The sequence below is a fragment of the Engystomops pustulosus genome, chromosome 8, assembly GCF_040894005.1.
Source record: "Engystomops pustulosus chromosome 8, aEngPut4.maternal, whole genome shotgun sequence".
Lineage (NCBI taxonomy): Eukaryota > Metazoa > Chordata > Amphibia > Anura > Leptodactylidae > Engystomops > Engystomops pustulosus.
The window spans coordinates 86,606,493-86,624,573 of record NC_092418.1 but is presented as its reverse complement, the minus strand read 5'-3'; the positions used below and the strand labels follow the sequence as shown (position 1 = coordinate 86,624,573).

Below are 18,081 nucleotides of genomic sequence, written 5' to 3'. Positions count from 1 at the left end.
CTGATACATCTATTACAGAAAATACTTAAATTCTGTATAAAATAAAAACCATCAAAATTAAACCTCATCCTCAGCTTTTAAACTGTAACCTTTGTTTTAAAAATGTTTTAAATAATTTGAGAAGTTGCAAGTTTAGCTCCAGTCGTAACTGCAGAGACATAACAAAGGGAATGTATAGATCAATTTCTGTTAAGGGCAATGGCAGGACCCCTTTAAAGGCCATAATTTTTATGGGAGGCATCTGATGCATAAATAGCAATAACCCTCTGTGTAAAGTGTATGTTTGTCTCTCACAGGAGAGGATGTACTTGCTGTGCTTCATATTCAGCTGATTTGTGGGAAGTCTGTAAGATATGTCATAAGAGATCTAAGAATATTTAAGGCAGGGACTGAATTCTTTAAGAATAGCTCAGCCTATTACATATCGTGACTCATCATTTCCCAAAACTGGTCAGGGGCATAACTAAAGGGGTAGAAGCCACAGCAGCTGCTATGGGGCCCACAGTATCAGGGGGCCCTGGAACCTGGGGTATTGGGAGTGCATATGCTTCATGTCTGTATATGGTGTTGTATGTGTGTATATGATGTATATATGGTCTATATGTGTGTGTATAGTATATGTTTTATAACAGGGAAGAGGACCCCCATTCAAAAGTCTGCAATGGGGCCCTGTCTCTCCTAGTTACGCCCCTGCCTCAGATCCCTATATCAGAACTATACACACCTCATCCGCAGTCTTCAAGCAATACAACAACCAGCTAATAGAACGTAGTTAAGAGCCGATGATCTTTCGTGACTTTCTAAACATTGTACTCAAGTGGAAATGTGAGGACTCACAGATCCGCTCTCCGCTATTAATTAAAATGCCCCCATTCATTTCAGTGGGTGATATAATTATCTCCGGTGATCTCTAGATGAAAATCTCAGCTACAGACATCACTTCAGTTTTCAGCGCTGTTTGAACTGCTGGGCTTCATAAATATCAATAGATGCGTGATTAAATGGAAGGCGTTCAAAGCAAATAGCATGAATCACCGGCGAAATATAGACGTGATGGAACAGAAACTGTGGTCCGCTGGTAAATAATTCTCATATTTAAAGAGAATCTGTCTATTTCCATCAGGAAAATACAATCTGCCGGTCTGCCAGTATTGCGTAGATTAGAATGTCCTATCTGCAGGCAGAATGTTATAGAGCAGGAGGAGCTGAGCAGATTGTAAACATTTACCTATATGCAGGTAGAATGTTATACAGCAGGAGGAGCTGAGCAGATTGTAAAAAATTACCTAAATGCATGTTATAGAGCAAGAAGAGCTGTTCAGATGGAATATAGTCATATCTGCAGGCAGCGCACTATAAAATGTAAGGAGCTGAGCAGATTGTACATATAGTGCTACAAGCATGTAGCATGTTATAGAGCATGGGCAACATTGTGTAGAGTGTTCTATCTGCAGGCAAAATGTTATAGAGCAGGATAAGATGGCAGATTGTACAAAGTGTCCTATATACAGGTTGCATGTTATAGAGAAGTAAGATCTGTGTAGATTGATTACATTGTCCTATATGGGGCCAGCATGCCATAGAGCGGAAGGAGCTGAGCAGATTATACATAGGACTAACTCCAAATCCACAGCCCTGTTTTCCATAATCACTCTAGCAGTTCTAACATGATAGCGGCCATTCTTTCCCAGTGCCTACTGAGCATGTACATAAAGTGCACCCACTTTCATCTCATTTAAAAGCCTAGATCAGCCCACAGCCAACTGGCCATATGCGACCTGTCAAGCCTTGAGTTGCGGGTCACACACTGCCTACAGTTCATTTAGCGCTTCCAAAACTGATGGAACTGTTTATTGGTGCAGGAGGCTGGGTTACAGTGAGTGCAGCTGAGAAGTCCTTACTTCTCTGGATCCTCTTCTGCTGCTTCACTCTAAGTCCTGACTCAGAGCACAGCAGCCCAGGCAAGAACACAGGAGGGGTAAGTAGTTGTCAGCTGTACTCTACTGCTTTCAGGTCCTCATGCCACCAGATAGAGGGGAACAGAAGCTGCTGTGTGGTGCAGGGAGAAGAGGAGGAGACAGGAAAGATTTACTTGTTTTTGACTGCTCTGGGGGTCTCTAGTATTAGTGGTTGTCTGCTCGGGAGGGGGGGGGGGGGGTCTCCAGTATTAGTAGTTTCCTGCTCTAGGGGGTCTTCAGTATTAGTGGTAGCCTCCTCTAAGGGGTCTCCAGTATTAGTAGTTGCCTCCTCTAAGGGGTCTCCAGTATTAGTAGTTGCCTGCTCTAGGGGGTCTCCAGTATTAGTAGTTGCCTGCTCTAGGGGGTCTCCAGTATTAGTAGTTGCCTGCTCTAGGGGGTCTCCAGTATTAGTAGTTGCCTGCTCTAGGGGGTCTCCAGTATTAGTAGTTGCCTGCTCTAGGGGGTCTCCAGTATTAGTAGTTGCCTGCTCTAGGGGGTCTCCAGTATTAGTAGTTGCCTGCTCTAGGGGGTCTCCAGTATTAGTAGTTGCCTGCTCTAGGGGGTCTCCAGTATTAGTAGTTGCCTGCTCTAGGGGGTCTCCAGTATTAGTAGTTGCCTGCTCTAGGGGGTCTCCAGTATTAGTAGTTGCCTGCTCTAGGGGGTCTCCAGTATTAGTAGTTGCCTGCTCTAGGGGGTCTCCAGTATTAGTAGTTGCCTGCTCTAGGGGGTCTCCAGTATTAGTAGTTGCCTGCTCTAGGGGGTCTCCAGTATTAGTAGTTGCCTGCTCTAGGGGGTCTCCAGTATTAGTAGTTGCCTGCTCTAGGGGGTCTCCAGTATTAGTAGTTGCCTGCTCTAGGGGGTCTCCAGTATTAGTAGTTGCCTGCTCTAGGGGGTCTCCAGTATTAGTAGTTGCCTGCTCTAGGGGGTCTCCAGTATTAGTAGTTGCCTGCTCTAGGGGGTCTCCAGTATTAGTAGTTGCCTGCTCTAGGGGGTCTCCAGTATTAGTAGTTGCCTGCTCTAGGGGGTCTCCAGTATTAGTAGTTGCCTGCTCTAGGGGGTCTCCAGTATTAGTAGTTGCCTGCTCTAGGGGGTCTCCAGTATTAGTAGTTGCCTGCTCTAGGGGGTCTCCAGTATTAGTAGTTGCCTGCTCTAGGGGGTCTCCAGTATTAGTAGTTGCCTGCTCTAGGGGGTCTCCAGCATTAGTAGTTGCCTGCTCTAGGGGGTCTCCAGCATTAGTAGTTGCCTGCTCTAGGGGGTCTCCAGTATTAGTAGTTGCCTGCTCTAGGGGGTCTCCAGTATTAGTAGTTGCCTGCTCTAGGGGGTCTCCAGTATTAGTAGTTGCCTGCTCTAAGGGGTCTCCAGTATTAGTAGTAGCCTGCTCTAAGGGGTCTCTACTATTTGTGCTTGTCTGAATGCACCATTTGGTTTGGTATTTACTACTGTAGCGTGGCATGTATTATTTCTGGGGTGGTATTTTGTGCTGTATTGTGGTTACTTGTTCATCTAGGGGGCCTCTTAAAATTGAAAAAGTATGACAATGTGTGTTGTTCACCCCTGACCTACTGTAAATCTTTAAATCAAGAACAGGACAAACATTTGAATGAAGAAAAATAGAAAAGGGCTAAGAAGCTAGCACATAGTGTCCTACCTGTAGGCAGCATGTTATAGAGCAGGAAGAGCTAAGCAGATTTTTCATCGCATCATATTACACTAACCTGACATTAGAAAATCATGACTGCTTTCTTCCTGAAACAGAGGAGCTATTACCTGACAGTCAATGCATAGCCCCCAGTAATGAGCTGCTAAATAAAACATTGTTTATACAAAGTCTTTCCAAAAAACCTCTTTAAGATATTCTCTGAAACACATCTAAGTATAGTCACTACCAGGAAAGCTGCAGCTGACAAGGTCTGCAAAATGTCCTAGTGCTCTGCATGTGGCCGGCTAGAAGGATCAGCAATGCGGAATTCAGCTGCAGGTCAGCACAAAGCGGATGCAGCAAAGCTTAGTCAGTAGTATTAGTAAGTACAGATCCTACAGTCATTCCTATCCGGCAGCTGCTTAGAAACCCTGCTCACTTATTTCTGGGAACTGTGACTGGGTCCTGAACCTCAGAGATCAGGATTTCCCTTGATGCTGACATGTATATTTTTGGCTTACATAATTTTTTTTTACATTTCAAGGGGTTCTCCAGGAGCACAAAATACCATGGTAATTGCTTAATTAGTAAAATAACTAAAAGTGATACACTTCACCAAACCCAGATGCTTACTGGTTCCCTACTTTGTGTCTGGATACAGGATATGATTGCTCATCCGCAGCGATAACCTGCCTGAGCAGGCATTTCCTAGGTGTCAAAGATTAAAAAGTAGAGACCAGGGGACACTCAGAAGAATCACAATGTAGGAGGATGAGGGATCACTTCTCCTATATACTTATGTTTGAGGGGGATTTCCAAGAACCTCCAGTACAATCCAGCGAGGCCTTGCTTACGGGCAGTGGAAATTTCCAATGGGCTTTAAAAGGTTCTACAGCTTTCTTCTTTCTCTCATACCCAATCCATATACATCTTTACAGTAAATATTCAGAGTGGAATCCACATTAAATACTCCATGTGTAAATGTGATCTCCTGGGGTTATCATCTGTAGAGCTCATTTTTACATATCCCCCCCCTCCGCCACTTACCTGTTTGTAGAACAGTTTCTGGATCAACGGAGGGAAGGTAATTGAAATCCATGGACCTTAAAATGAGAAGGAAAAATGGGTTTTATTGGTGCTGTTGCTTATATTTTCAGTTGATCTTAGGACTTCTCCTTATTGCAGAATATTACATTACAATTACTTTACATTGTTTTCTTAGATTTTGTAACATCTCCCAAATATCCATCACAGGATAAAGTATAACATTTCTGATACAGTTTCTAGAGATTGAGATCACAGCAAAACGTATAAAATTTCTGATGCAGGTCCTAGAGATTGCACCTGTATCTATCTCCCTAACTGGGGGTCTCCTGAACCACACTGCACCTTATGAGAAGACTGCAAACATCGTCTTCCTTCACTCTATTGTTGCATAAAGTGCTATAATTCTGCTTTATTATTGCAACCACTAGGGGGAGCTCACTGCATACAAAAGGAGTTTAATTGCAGTAAGGCTCAAACTATTGGTGGTTGTAGTAATTGTAATATCTACAGAAAATATGCCCCCAGTATTTTGAACACAAAACAACGACCGACCTGTTATGTAGGAAGGTGAAACTTTCATTCTAGTGATCTTGGCATAGCAGTAAAATAATTTTCTAATCCTGTATGCCACCACCAGTTACAGGTCATGGAGGTGGAGCTGTTGTACTGAAAAGTCAAGCCGGCTGATGAACCTTACGACACTTATCTCAAAGGCCAAGTGTGTCACCACTTTCCAAAAATAACATGTGCAGTGAAGTGAGGTGTAGGGGTCTATGTGTACAGTTTATTTGGGGCAAGTGCTACTCGGAGGACAACTTGGAGAGCTGTAGTTAAAATAGGCAGGTCCCTTTCTTGACCCAATTGACATCTCACAGGCCGAGGTTCATCAGAAGAAGCCCCATCTGGCTCATGCGCTGCAAAGGAGGGTGTATGGACCCCAGAACCATAAAATACCATTTAGTAATAGCACCAGGACTTCTGATATGGACCAACAAAAGTTTGAATAGCTAAAAAGGTTTTCCGAGCTTTGCCAGAGGTTGCTTGCGCTGTAGGATATCAATGAAGTATTAAGAAAAGATTGAAAGCCTTAACTCTTCTGTGCTGGACCTAATCTGAGTGACAGGAGAAAGAAGAGTATATGATGTATGAGTGTGCGTCAGCTCTGGCGTCCATCTAGTCCGGACTGGCTCCTCGTCCTGTACAACCAAAAAAGAGCACACGCATGCGCAGGCTACAGAAGCCGAGGTGATAAAAGGTGGAGCTCCACATTAAGTCTGCCATTGTCTTGAGAAGATTTGGAGATGCACATTTCATTACTGAATGCCTCCCTACACAAAGCTCCTCACGTGCCTCCTCGGCTGGTTGGGGGAAGGCAGGCAGCGCACCCGGCATGTGATAATGGGATTATGAGGATAGTGGTGCACGACACAAGTACAAGCTCAATGCATTTGTTTCACAAACCTGTCTTTCTCGTTCTGATTTCCCTTATCACTTCCATTGTTGATAACAGCCAGCTCGTCCAGAAGCGATGTCGACTCTTTTGTGAACTTCTCAAATACCTGCAATGCAGAGGCAAAAACATTATCCCATACAATGGAGGAGGAACTTCTATTAGGATTAGCAGAATTAATATAAATGGCACATCACACGCAGGCACCGTGCGTTGTAATGGAACAAAATAAATGCTGCCCTATCTGCATAAATAATTATTCCCTTATAAGAAGACATCTAAATGCCTTGTCTGGAGTTTGTGCCCCCTCCCCCTCTCCAGAAACAGTGCCACCCTTGTAAGTGGTTGGTGCCTGGACAGCTGCGTTAAAGGGAACCTGCCATTCAAATTAACTCCCCAAAAATAAAGACTTCATAATAAACTATAATTTAAAAGATTGCCCTTATCCCTAATTGGTTTTATTCCATGGCTGCAATGTTAAAAAAAAAAATCAGTTTGGAAACTTATATTCAACTCAACTGATGCGAGTCCAATCACAGTAAGTGAGTCCTGCATATTCCTTGTTCCCTGCACTGCCCTGCCTCCCTGTTGCTGATTGACAGGTCTCACTGCTACCACCATGCTGCAGGTATGGAGCTAGTATTTAGGGACCATCTGCCAATATTCAACTACAGGCACATACAGCTCTGTTTACTTATTAACAGGGGTAGAAAATGCTACTCAATGCCTGGCTGGAACACAGAGAGAGACACACAGGCAGTGGTTTATGTGATTTGCTCTGGTACATCATTAACCAGCCCCAAGGTGTGGGCTGAGAGTGATACTGGCCATATAAAAGAAATGAACATTGCTCCTCACACCTCCCTCAGGAATTCTCTCTTTAGTAAGTCACATGTCTCTCTTATAGGTTAGGTTTGCAGTGTTAGTGAGGAGGGTGGGGTAGCTTGACTGTATACTGTAGGGAGATGCCTGCCCCCGTGACTGTAACAGGACATCAATCAAAAGTCTTACATAGACGAATGCTGGTTCTAACCCCATGGATAGAGTCATTAATGGAACATGTAAAAAGACCTTTAATATGTACTGCGTGTAATTTGGGGTTGGGTTGGTTGCTGGTTCAGGTTCTATTTAAAATCTCATCTTTAAATATTGGAGGTTAGTAACAGACGTTATGTCACCAGTAGACCAACAATGATTGAAGCTGAATATACAGTTAAAAGGGTAGCCTAGCCAAGAAAAGTGGATGGGGGACAACCGGCAGATCGGTGGGAGCATCAGTGGTGCTACCGCCACAGTTTATAAGAATGAGGGTCTGTTGTACGTAGTAACCCATGATACATGGAGATCCCACCACCGGGAACCCCAGCGATCAGCAGGCTATCCTCATCTTGTAGATAGGGATAAACTTTGTCTTTGGACAACCCCTTTAAGTATAACTTTTGATGAAAGCGTTCTATATGCCACAGTTTATAGACCCAGTTTTCTTAATCCATGCCAATCCCTTAAAATTTGTGTGATTTTTATTCATTATTATAAGAATTTCAGGTGAAATCCACCAGGGCCCACTAGGGAGCGCTGCTCTGTCACAGTCTGAAAATCATATTTTACACTAAACAAATATCAAAACAGTAAATCTCAAAATTCATACACACATACAAAACTTTGTCAATGTGATGGAACTTTTCAAGACCCTTGTGGAACTATGTCAGCTTTTATTTAGCTACGAGTAAGTTGCTTTATGGCGACATATTATAGAGCCGGAGAAGAAAGCAGTCAGTGACGTAGGTAAAAAGCAAAGGTGGACCTGATGCAGGGAACTAGATGTCCACACAAGCCTGGGGTGGGCACCAGGAGTAATAAGCGATAGGGGATAAGTATGTTGTTTATTTCGTCTTAGTACTTACTAATCTTTTATTCAGCCAGTCCATATGATCATAAGTAAGACTTCCGCCAAATTCTTCTGTGAGTTGCGAAGGTTCTATGTATCTTGTCAGCTTATTACCGGACACCAAGATAACCTACAAAACATGACAAAGCACTTAAAAGCACTCAAAGCAGAAGACAAATTGTACGCAAAATATTCCATACAGGCGGACCCCTACTTAAGAACACCCGACTTACAGACGACCCATAGTTACAAACGGACCTCTGGATATTGTTAAATTACTGTACTTTATCCTTAGGCTACATTAATCAGCTGTAACAGTTATCAGTGGTGTCTGTACTGAAGATTTATTGTTAATCCTGGTTCTTATGACAACCCAACATTTTTAAAGTCCACTTCTCACGGAGGGTTACAATGATAAAATATACAGTTCCAACTTACATACAAATTCAACTTAAGAACAAACCTACAGAACCTATCCTGTACGTAACCAGGGGATTGCCTGTATAAGCCAAAAAGTGGATGGAAGCTCCAGGGCCATTTTTCCCTAGCTAAAATAACGGAATCCTAACAGACGTGGTGCAGATAAATACTAACAAAAGTCAGTAAATGCCCATTGTTATGGTGTGTAATGGTATTCTCTGTATGTAGTATCCTCTTCCTCCCCTTGTATTTTCTCATGGCTGTTTGGATAGGACATTCACTTACGTTGGGAATGTGTACAATCATATTGATGTAACCAGGGGGCGGCCGCCTCTTTTTTTTTTTTTTTTACGATGAACTGATTGTCATCTGGATTTTAAAACAATGGATGCAATTTGTTGAAATCTTATTCGCTTTGCTTCTGCATTAATACACTGCAGTCACCCGATCCTCAAATCCGCTATGTAAACATATAATGATGGGTGATCTATTCTCCGAGTACCGATCCTAAAAGGACTCCTGTTTAAATGGATTTTATGGTACTAATTGCCAAGTCGACATCCTAGAAACGTTTGACACGATGCTTCTCTACAGACATTAAAGGGATAGAACACCATCTATCTGAGGAAAACCTTTTGCTGGCCACTGTTAAGGGACACTTGGGGCAGTGTTATTGCAACTAAAGCTCCATCCATTTCTATAGAGCTGAGCTGCAGCGCTGGAGTCCTGGGTTCAAGTCCCACCCAGGTCAACATCTGCAAAGAGATTGTATGTTCTCTCCGTGTTTGCATGGGTTTCCTCTGGGTCCTCCGGTTTCCTCCCACACTCCAAAACATACTGGTAGGTTGTTTAGATTGTGAGCCCCATTGGGGACAGGGACCAATTTGTCATGCTTTGTGCAGCGCTGCGTGATCTGTGTGCACTATATAAATAAAGAATTATTAATATTATTAATACTGGCACTAACCAAGTTATATAACCTCCTGACATCCCCTTTAAAGGAAACTTACCACTTAGAATGGCAGGGGTAAGCAGTAAGTACTGAGCATCAGCTCAGGGTGAGCTGGTGCCGGTACTTACTTTCGTTAGTGCTATAAACCGCTGTATCGCGGTTTTAACACTTTTTAAACTCTAGAGCAGAAGAGGCTTCGGCGCTGCGTGCGCACGATCGTGCGCGCGCAACGTCCCCGGGGGTTTCCTATTTAGGCACGCAGCGCCGAAGCCTGTTCTGCTCTAGAGTTTAAAAAGTGTTAAAACCGCGATACAGCGGTTTATAACACTAACGAAAGTAAGTACCGGCACCAGCTCACCCTGAGCTGATGCTCGGTACTTACTGCTTACCCCTGCCATTCTAAGTGGTAGGTTTCCTTTAACAGTGACAGCACCATTTCCCATCTGTGATGTCCCCTAGCCATTCAACTGAGACGGGAGTGTTAATAAAAGACTGGAAGTCCATGTCAAGTTCCAACTTTCTCCCCTCACTAGAGGAAATCTTCAATATAACAGGAAAACACCTTTACGTCGGCCATACACGTTAGAGAATTGTAGGTCGAATCTGTTAATGGCAGAATTGTCTGACCATCTGACGGGCATAGGGGTGTGCTGACTTTCCATGACGGCACATATGTCGACAAGGAAGGGTTGGTCATGGTACATTTTGAGATGCCTGCTCCTTTTTAATCAAGGGATAAGGCTAAGAGTTATGAGTTTAAAGGGGTTGTCCACCTTACACATACATTTTAAAAACCATGAGTTAAGTATTAGGTAATTTACCAATATACATCTTTAATAGTTCTGCACCGTTTTCTTTATAGGGAAAGTGAAGCCTCCTGTCTTTTTACTCTGCAGATTTTGACCTGGGTAGTACTTCAACCCAGAACTCCAGCGCTGCAAGGCAGAAGTGCTACCCACTCAGCCACCGTGCCGCCCTAATGGCCGCAGATGGAGGGTCATGTGATCTCAGTGATACCTGCAGGGTGAGTGTTCATGGAAAGATCGAGATCACATGACCCTCCATCTGCAGCCATTTAATGGTCATGAATGAGGTAATAATACAGGAGGCTTCACTTTACATATCAAGAAAACGGTGCAGAACGTTTAATAGATGTCTATTGGTAAATTACCTGATATCCTGCTCCCCACACACACTACAAAAATTACATGAGGTAAAGCGGACAACTCCTTTAACGCTCTTCAACTGAGAAAACACGCACACTCCACTCCAAGCCGAGTGTGCATGTCCATAACAGGTCACAGAGAATATCTGTCTCACTATGGAATTGTAAGACCAGACTTTATATTTTTTTTGTTCTCCTTCATAACAAAGCGGCTAAAATTCCTCTCTAGGAAGTGTACTTAATCTCACACATTAAAATGTAACCTATAAAAGTTAATATGTGGTTTGTAAACTCAAATATTGAATGTCACATTGCATAAATATTTCACTTTTACAAATCGCTGGCCGTCAGCCATGGAATTTGATTAAAACCACAATATTGGATATGGATGAAAAGCTGATCCCTCATTTGAAAAAAAAAAAAAAAAAAAAAAAATCTATCTAAATTCAAATTAATTTCCTATTTTCACAGGCGGCTGGATGTTACTTCTCAGAGCGGCTGCGATGGATAATGTCTTCTAACCATGAAGAAACATTTACATGACTGATCGAGAGATACAAAGTACATGGGAAATAATTGACCGCAGTAACAAGTCAACAGAATTAGACAAAATCCACAGCGTCAGATCTGTAGTGTAAGCCCTCCCCCAATCACCCATCCTATTAGATCTCTCTCTTCATGGAATACAATACTTAAACTTAATTATTTATTAACAACGTCTAATCAAGACTCACTAATTGAAACATACTAGTAATTAATGTCCATGATGAAAAAAAAAACAGTGCCACCACTGTCCACAGGTTGTGTGTGGAACTGCAGCTCAGGCAGGTCAGGGACTGCATTGGGGGATGTGTTATGTACATAAAATGTCTATAAGATGTGATGGAATTTCCCTCCAATGGCCAAATATTCTGATTTCAGATAACTTAACTTAAAGGGAATCTACCATAAAAAATCCATCATGATAAACCAGGGACATTTATTCATAGATCCAGGCACTATGACTGTGGTAATCTATTTATATTTGTGACCCATGGCCTCCTGGGGGTGTTACCAGATTCCTTCTGTGCTTCAACTTCACAGGCTGTTACAGTGTGGAGGGAGCACCTCCCTCTCTCACTGTGCACTTAAACTTCCTATGCTGCAGTGAGATTACATCAAGCATAGTGAGGGGGGATGCTGATGGAGCAGGTTGGAGGGAGCGACCGTGTAACAGCCCGTGCAGCTACAGCTAGTAGGGGGTCTCCCAAAACCTCCAACTGATTAGCATAGTTTTAAAAGTTGATTTTATTACATTATATAACATGCTTGATGTTGATGGTAGATTTCCTTTAAAGCTGGTCAGACTCAAGACTGTCGTCAGTCATCCTAAATTTTGGGGTCCTCCATGTCTCCTTTAAATGAAACATTGGGATATTTTTGGAGTTGGAAAACCGTTCACTCCTTAAGAAGAAACAGAAGCTTGGCGTCCGCTCACCACAATCTTTCCATAGATGCCTTGAAAATAGGCCCAAAGAGTTTGGACTGAAATCCGTCTACGTGCTGTATGTTATATATGTCCAAAAAAAAACCTTCTTAAAAAAAAATAAATAAATAAAGAACAAGACAAGGGCTTGTCATCTGAGAATACATATACAAGCACAATGTTTAAATCCGTTAAAAAAAAAAAAAAACACCCACAAAACATGCACGTGTGCTTGGTTTACAATCTTTCATCCTGGTGGTAGATGTGTCCTTTTAAGGGCATTAGTCACCAGAATTTACTTATCCAAACAAGCTGCTATGTTATGTAGAGCTATGCCCAAACATGCTGCTCATATTTTTATTTTTATTTTTTGTAAACTCGTTTATTTGAACATAGAGATTACAAGATCAAGTATATGACATAATCAAAATACAGTGGCCATACAAAATCTAGCAAGATAAAGCACAGAACCATACATGGAACATTAACAGTCTTGTGAGATCTACTTCTTTTGCAGCTGTTTGAAACATAACAATTTCCTTAAAAGGGACCCTGTCACCAGGAGAGCCCTTTTTAACCCCGCCCCCTCCCCCCCACGTCCCCATAGAGCATTGTACCTACTGTAAAACCGAGCAGTGTATGTACAATGCTCTATGGGGACAGGGGAGGGGACGCGGGGCTATAAAGGGGTCTCCTGGTGACAGGTTTCCTTTAATGACATAAATAGAGGACTTGGCTGTCAGAGACTACTCCACATTGAACATTGTTCACCAAAACCAAGGTCATGTATTACATACCATATATACTTGTGTATAAGCTGAGTTTTTCAGCACAAAAAATGTGCCAAAAAACACCACCTCGGCTTATACTCTATAGGTCTTTCCCAGTTTTTGGTGGTAACATTAGGGGTCTCGGCTTATACTCGGACTGGCTTATACTCGAGTATATACGGTAATACTGATAAGCAGACACATTATTAGATAGGAAGAGACAGCAGAGCAAAGAGTCTCTGGGCGGGTTTGTACAGCACATTTTCGTAAAGAATGACAAAGTTCAACAATTTCTTCCACTTGGATACGCTCAGTGAACAAAGTTTTACGTGCCATAAAAAATAAAAAAGAGATTATCTTTTTTTCGTTGCTCCGTCAGACTAATGGAGAAGACAGCCGCACATGACCATTCTGCTCCACTAGTCTCTATGGATCTGACAGAGATTGGTGATCAGCACCGAGACCACCACTGATCAGCAAGGCCCCGTGGGTAGGGCCTAACTTGCTTTCGTGGGAAAACCCCTTTAAGGAGGGACATAATAGAGTAGATAGAAAAGCATCTATCTGGGTGCACTCAGTAAACGGGTGCCATAAAGCTCACGATAAAACACGGTGAACACGGTAAGTATTTGGGAATTTGAGGTTACCACATCTGATGTTTTTACTTCTTAAATGGTCGGGGATGCAGTGTTTCTATGTACGAGTTGAGCCGATAGGCTGTTGGACTGGTTTCCCTGCTCAAAATACTTCTGATTAGTATAGAACTAATTAGTATAGAACATGTAGCCATAGACAAGTGTCTCCACGATACAGATGCGCGAGGGGTTACTCTCACGGATATGGGGAAAAACAAACATTGCCCAAACCTCTGACATTCCACGTTAAGACTATTAAGGGCATATCACAAGGTAAAATAGAACAAAAGAAAATTCTACAGAACAGTGATCGCTATTCCCACACTGGGGGCGACCAATATCCCCAAGCATCTGGCCCAGAATCCCGCTGAGTGCCCGGAATAAGGCGCTGCTCTGCAGATGCCAAACCAGACAACCGGGGCACGAGTTTCAGAGCTTAGAAATACTCAGACTCCCCAGTAATGGCTTAATAATTTTTTTTTAAATCATAGTAATGAGCATGGGAGGTTCTGGGGGACTTACCAAAGACCCTCCCTGCTGCAGCTTCACAGGTTGTTACACTGTTTCTCCCTCACCGACTGCTCCCTCAGCACTTCATCTCTCTGCCTGATGTAATCTCACAGCAAAAGGAGATATTTCCGCACATAGTGGGAGAAGGGAAGTGCTCCTTGCCCATTATAACAAGGTGTGAAGCTACAGTACGGAGGGGCTCTGGTAAAACCCACAGGGGCCCTTCAGACTCATTAGCATAATTTTAAGTTGATTTTAGAAAGAAGGATGCAATGGACTACAAACATAAAATTACCAGTCACGGTGCCTGGATCTATGAGTAGGTGTCCCTGGTTTATCATGATGGATTCCGGATTTCCTTTAAGTAATGAAAAGCATAAGTAAAAAGGTTTAAATACTATTGATATCCAAACCCTCGATTAATGGGGATATCAAGCAATTATGAATTTCTCTTGGCAATAGAACTGGATAACGGATAGTCCCACAACAATAATGTATGATGTGCGGGTCTCCATCAAGGCCCCCATTGTTCATCATCACACAACCAGTATTTGGAAGGGGTAGGGGGTAGAGCATGCACACTATGGCTGCACTGTGTATAAGATCTGCTCTTATATATATAGGCAGAGTTTGGAGTGTTCAATAAAACGACTCGGTAGAAGATTTCTGTGGTTGGCAGGATACACATTCCCTATGGAATCCTCGTCAAACACAATGGAGAAGCCTTTATTTAATTAAGTTTCTAAGTCCCGCTGCCTTCCTCTATATACCGGTACCAATGATTCATTGTGAGAAGTGTCATACACAGGACCCGATGGTGTGCTAATATTGCGCTTTAGCATGCACACATCCCAGTTACTGGTGCACAGAGGGGAACATTATATAGAAATCTATGTAAATAGAACTGTTACTGATGCCATGAGCCGCCACGTCCAGTCTCCTGTGGGGGGGGATCTAAAACACACATTGTACGCGGAAGGTTTACAATTGGTAGATTTGCGCTGCTGTGTTTGTTTGCATTGATTTGCTGTAATATAACTGTGATCCTTATGAAAACACGGAGCGGCCAGGAGATGAGCCGTAACAGCTCCAGGGAATTCATTTCCAATTTCTGCATTTTGCGCCAAGCACAAAAATATTGGAGTCTCCGCTACTGCATAAACATAACGAAGAGGTGGAAATTAGAAACAGGTTTTTGGTATGGAAAACAGGTTGGAAAGAGAAAACGCACAGAAAAATTCTTAAAAAATGTAAATCTACCACCAGGATCAGGGATTGTAAACCAAGCACTCTTACATGCAGGTGTGTGCCCCCTATGGCAGGATCCAGCCCCCTTACCATGGTCCCTGGGGAAAAAAAAATGGTAAAATACGAAAATACCATCTGTCTACAGAAAAGGGGACATCATAATATCCCTTTTACTATAGCCCCACACACAGCTATGGTGTGCCCTTGTCTGTGGCCTTTTCAGTATGAGGGGAAAAAATATTCATACTGTACACACTTTAGTATAAGCCAAGCACCTCATTTTACCACTAAACACTGGGAAAAGTTATTGACTGGTATATGTCTAGGGTGGGAAATGCAGACTCCCCTTACTAATGAAATGTCTGGCAGCAGCTCCCCTCCCCCCATAAATGACACATCCACACAGCAGAGCCCCCCCTTTAATGAAATGTCCACAGCAGACCCCCCCCCCCTTTAATCATAGTATCATAGTATATAAGGCTGGAAGGAGACAAGTCCAACCTTTAAGAATTAAATAAATGCTTTATCCCCATAACCCGTGATATTTTTTCTCTCCAGAAAGGCATCCAGGCCTCTCTTGAACATGTACATAGAGTCCCCCATAACAACCTCCTGCGGTAGAGAGTTCCACAGTCTCACTGCTCGTACAGTAAAGAACCTTTGTCTATGGTTATGGTAGAATCGCCTCTCCTCTAGCCGTAGAGGATGCCCCCTTGTTCTGGTCACAGGCCGAGGTATAAAAAGATCTTTGGAGAGATCCTTGTACTGTCCATTCAGGTATTTGTACATTGTAATGAGGTCTCCCCTCAGTCGTCTTTTTTCTAAACTGAATAATCCCAAATTTTCTAATCTGTCAGTGTATTCTAATCCCCCCATTCCCCTAATAATCCTGGTTGCTCTCCTCTGCACCCGTTCCAGCTCTACTATATCCTTTTTATACACTGGTGCCCAAAACTGTACACAATATTCCATGTGTGGTCTGACCAGGGATTTGAAAAAGGGCAAAACTATGTATTTATCATGAGAATCTATTCCTCTCTTGATACATCCCATTATTTTATTTGCTTTAGCAGCAGCCGCCTGGCTCTGGTCACTAAAATTAAGTTTACCATCCACCAATACCCCCAAGTCCTTTTCAGCTTCAGTTTTACTAAGTAATTGACCGTTTAGAACATAATTATACTTTTTATTTCCATGGCCCAAGTGCATAACCTTACATTTATCTACATTAAACCTCATCAAACCATTTCTCTGCCCATCCCTCAAGCTTCCACAAATCCCTCTGTAATGCTAAACTATCGACCTCAGTATTTATTACTTTACACAGCTTAGTATCATCTGCAAATATTGAAACTTGACTGTGTAAACCCACTACAAGGTCATTAATAAAAATATTAAAAAGAAGTGGCCCCAATAATGACCCCTGTGGCACTCCACTGGTAACATCAACCCAATCTGAGAATGTGCCATTAATGACCACCCTCTGTTTTCTATCACTAAGCCAATTACTTACCCAAATACACAGATTTTCTCCTATTCCCAGCAGTCTCATTTTATATACCAACCTTTTATGTGGCACGTTGTCAAATGCCTTTGAAAAGTCCAGATATACAACATCTACAGCGTCCCCCAGATCCAGTCTTGAACTTACCTCCTCGTAGAAACCAATCAGATTAGTCTGACAGGAGCGATCTCTCATAAACCCATGCTGACGCTGGGTTATAAGGTTGTGCACAGTGAGATACTCCAGGATAGCATCTCTAATAAACCCCTCAAATATTTTCCCTACCACAGCAGTTCGACTCACGGGTCTGTAGTTTCCAGGATCGCTATTTGATCCTTTTTTGTATATTGGTACCACATTTGCTATGCGCCAGTCCTGTGGAACATAACCAGTCCTCAGTGAATCTTCAAATATTAAAAATAACGGTCTGTCCATCACTGTACATAATTCATGCAGAACCCGAGGGTGTATGCCATCTGGCCCAGGTGATTTATCTATCTTAGTGGTTGCGAGGCGGCGCCGTACCTCTTCCTGGGTTAAACTGTTGACATTATAAAAAGAATTAACATTATTCCTCATTGTGTCTTCCACCAGGGGATTTTCCTGGGTAAAGACAGTTGAGAAGGCGACATTCAGTAGATTGACCCTTTCCTCATCTCCTTCCACCATGACCCCCATGTTATTTCTAAGGGGACCCACACTCTGTTTGTCCACAGCAGAGCCCGCCCCCCTTTAATGAAATGTCCACAGCAGAGCCCGCCCCCCTTTAATGAAATGTGTCAGCAGAGCCCCCCTTTAATGAAATGTCCACAGCAGAGTCCACGTTCCCACCCGCAATTAATGAAAAATCCACAGTGGAGCCCCCCTTTGAAAAAAAAACAACTCCAACTTCTTCTCCCCGGGCCCGTGCACGCAAACTATGACATCATGTGGCCGCAACATCACCACATCTGTGCAGGTAGGAAGAGGAGAAGACAAAACCGCGGGAGAAGAATCTGGAGGCAAGTATAGTGTTTGCTTTACAGTACAGGCAGTCCCCAGGTTACGTACAAGATGGGTCCTGTAGGTTTGTTCTCAAGATGATTTTGTATGCAAGTCGGAATTGTATATTTTGTAATTGTAACTCCAGACCAACATTTTTTTGGTCTCTGTGACAATTGGATTTGAAAAATGTTGGGTTGTCATAAGAACCAGGATTAACAATAAAGCTTAATTACAGACACCTGTGATAACTGTACCAGCTGATCATTGTAGCTTATGGCTAAAGTAGAGTAAATTACCAACATCCATTTTACCAACAGACTGTTTGTAACTGTCTGTAAGTCGGGTGTTCCGAATTAGGGGACTGTCTGTATAGTGCGGTAAATTTTTGATGGAGCTGCAGGTTTCTACTGACGTTGACTTCTATATTAATATTAACAAATGAACTT

At 42.7% G+C, this 18,081-nt stretch overlaps 1 protein-coding gene across 3 annotated transcripts in view; it reads right to left on the bottom strand.

The window, feature by feature from the left end:
* Nucleotides 1-18,081, bottom strand: part of SESTD1 (SEC14 and spectrin domain containing 1) — a 102,282-nt gene that overhangs the window by 23,466 nt on the left and 60,735 nt on the right. For all 3 annotated transcript variants that reach the window (XM_072121595.1, XM_072121597.1, XM_072121596.1), the window contains exons 6-8: nucleotides 7,999-8,112; nucleotides 6,106-6,203; nucleotides 4,645-4,700 (exon numbers count right to left, since the gene is read on the bottom strand). In XM_072121595.1, the coding sequence (XP_071977696.1) occupies nucleotides 4,645-4,700; nucleotides 6,106-6,203; nucleotides 7,999-8,112 (268 nt within the window). The remainder of the gene's footprint in view (nucleotides 1-4,644; nucleotides 4,701-6,105; nucleotides 6,204-7,998; nucleotides 8,113-18,081) is intronic.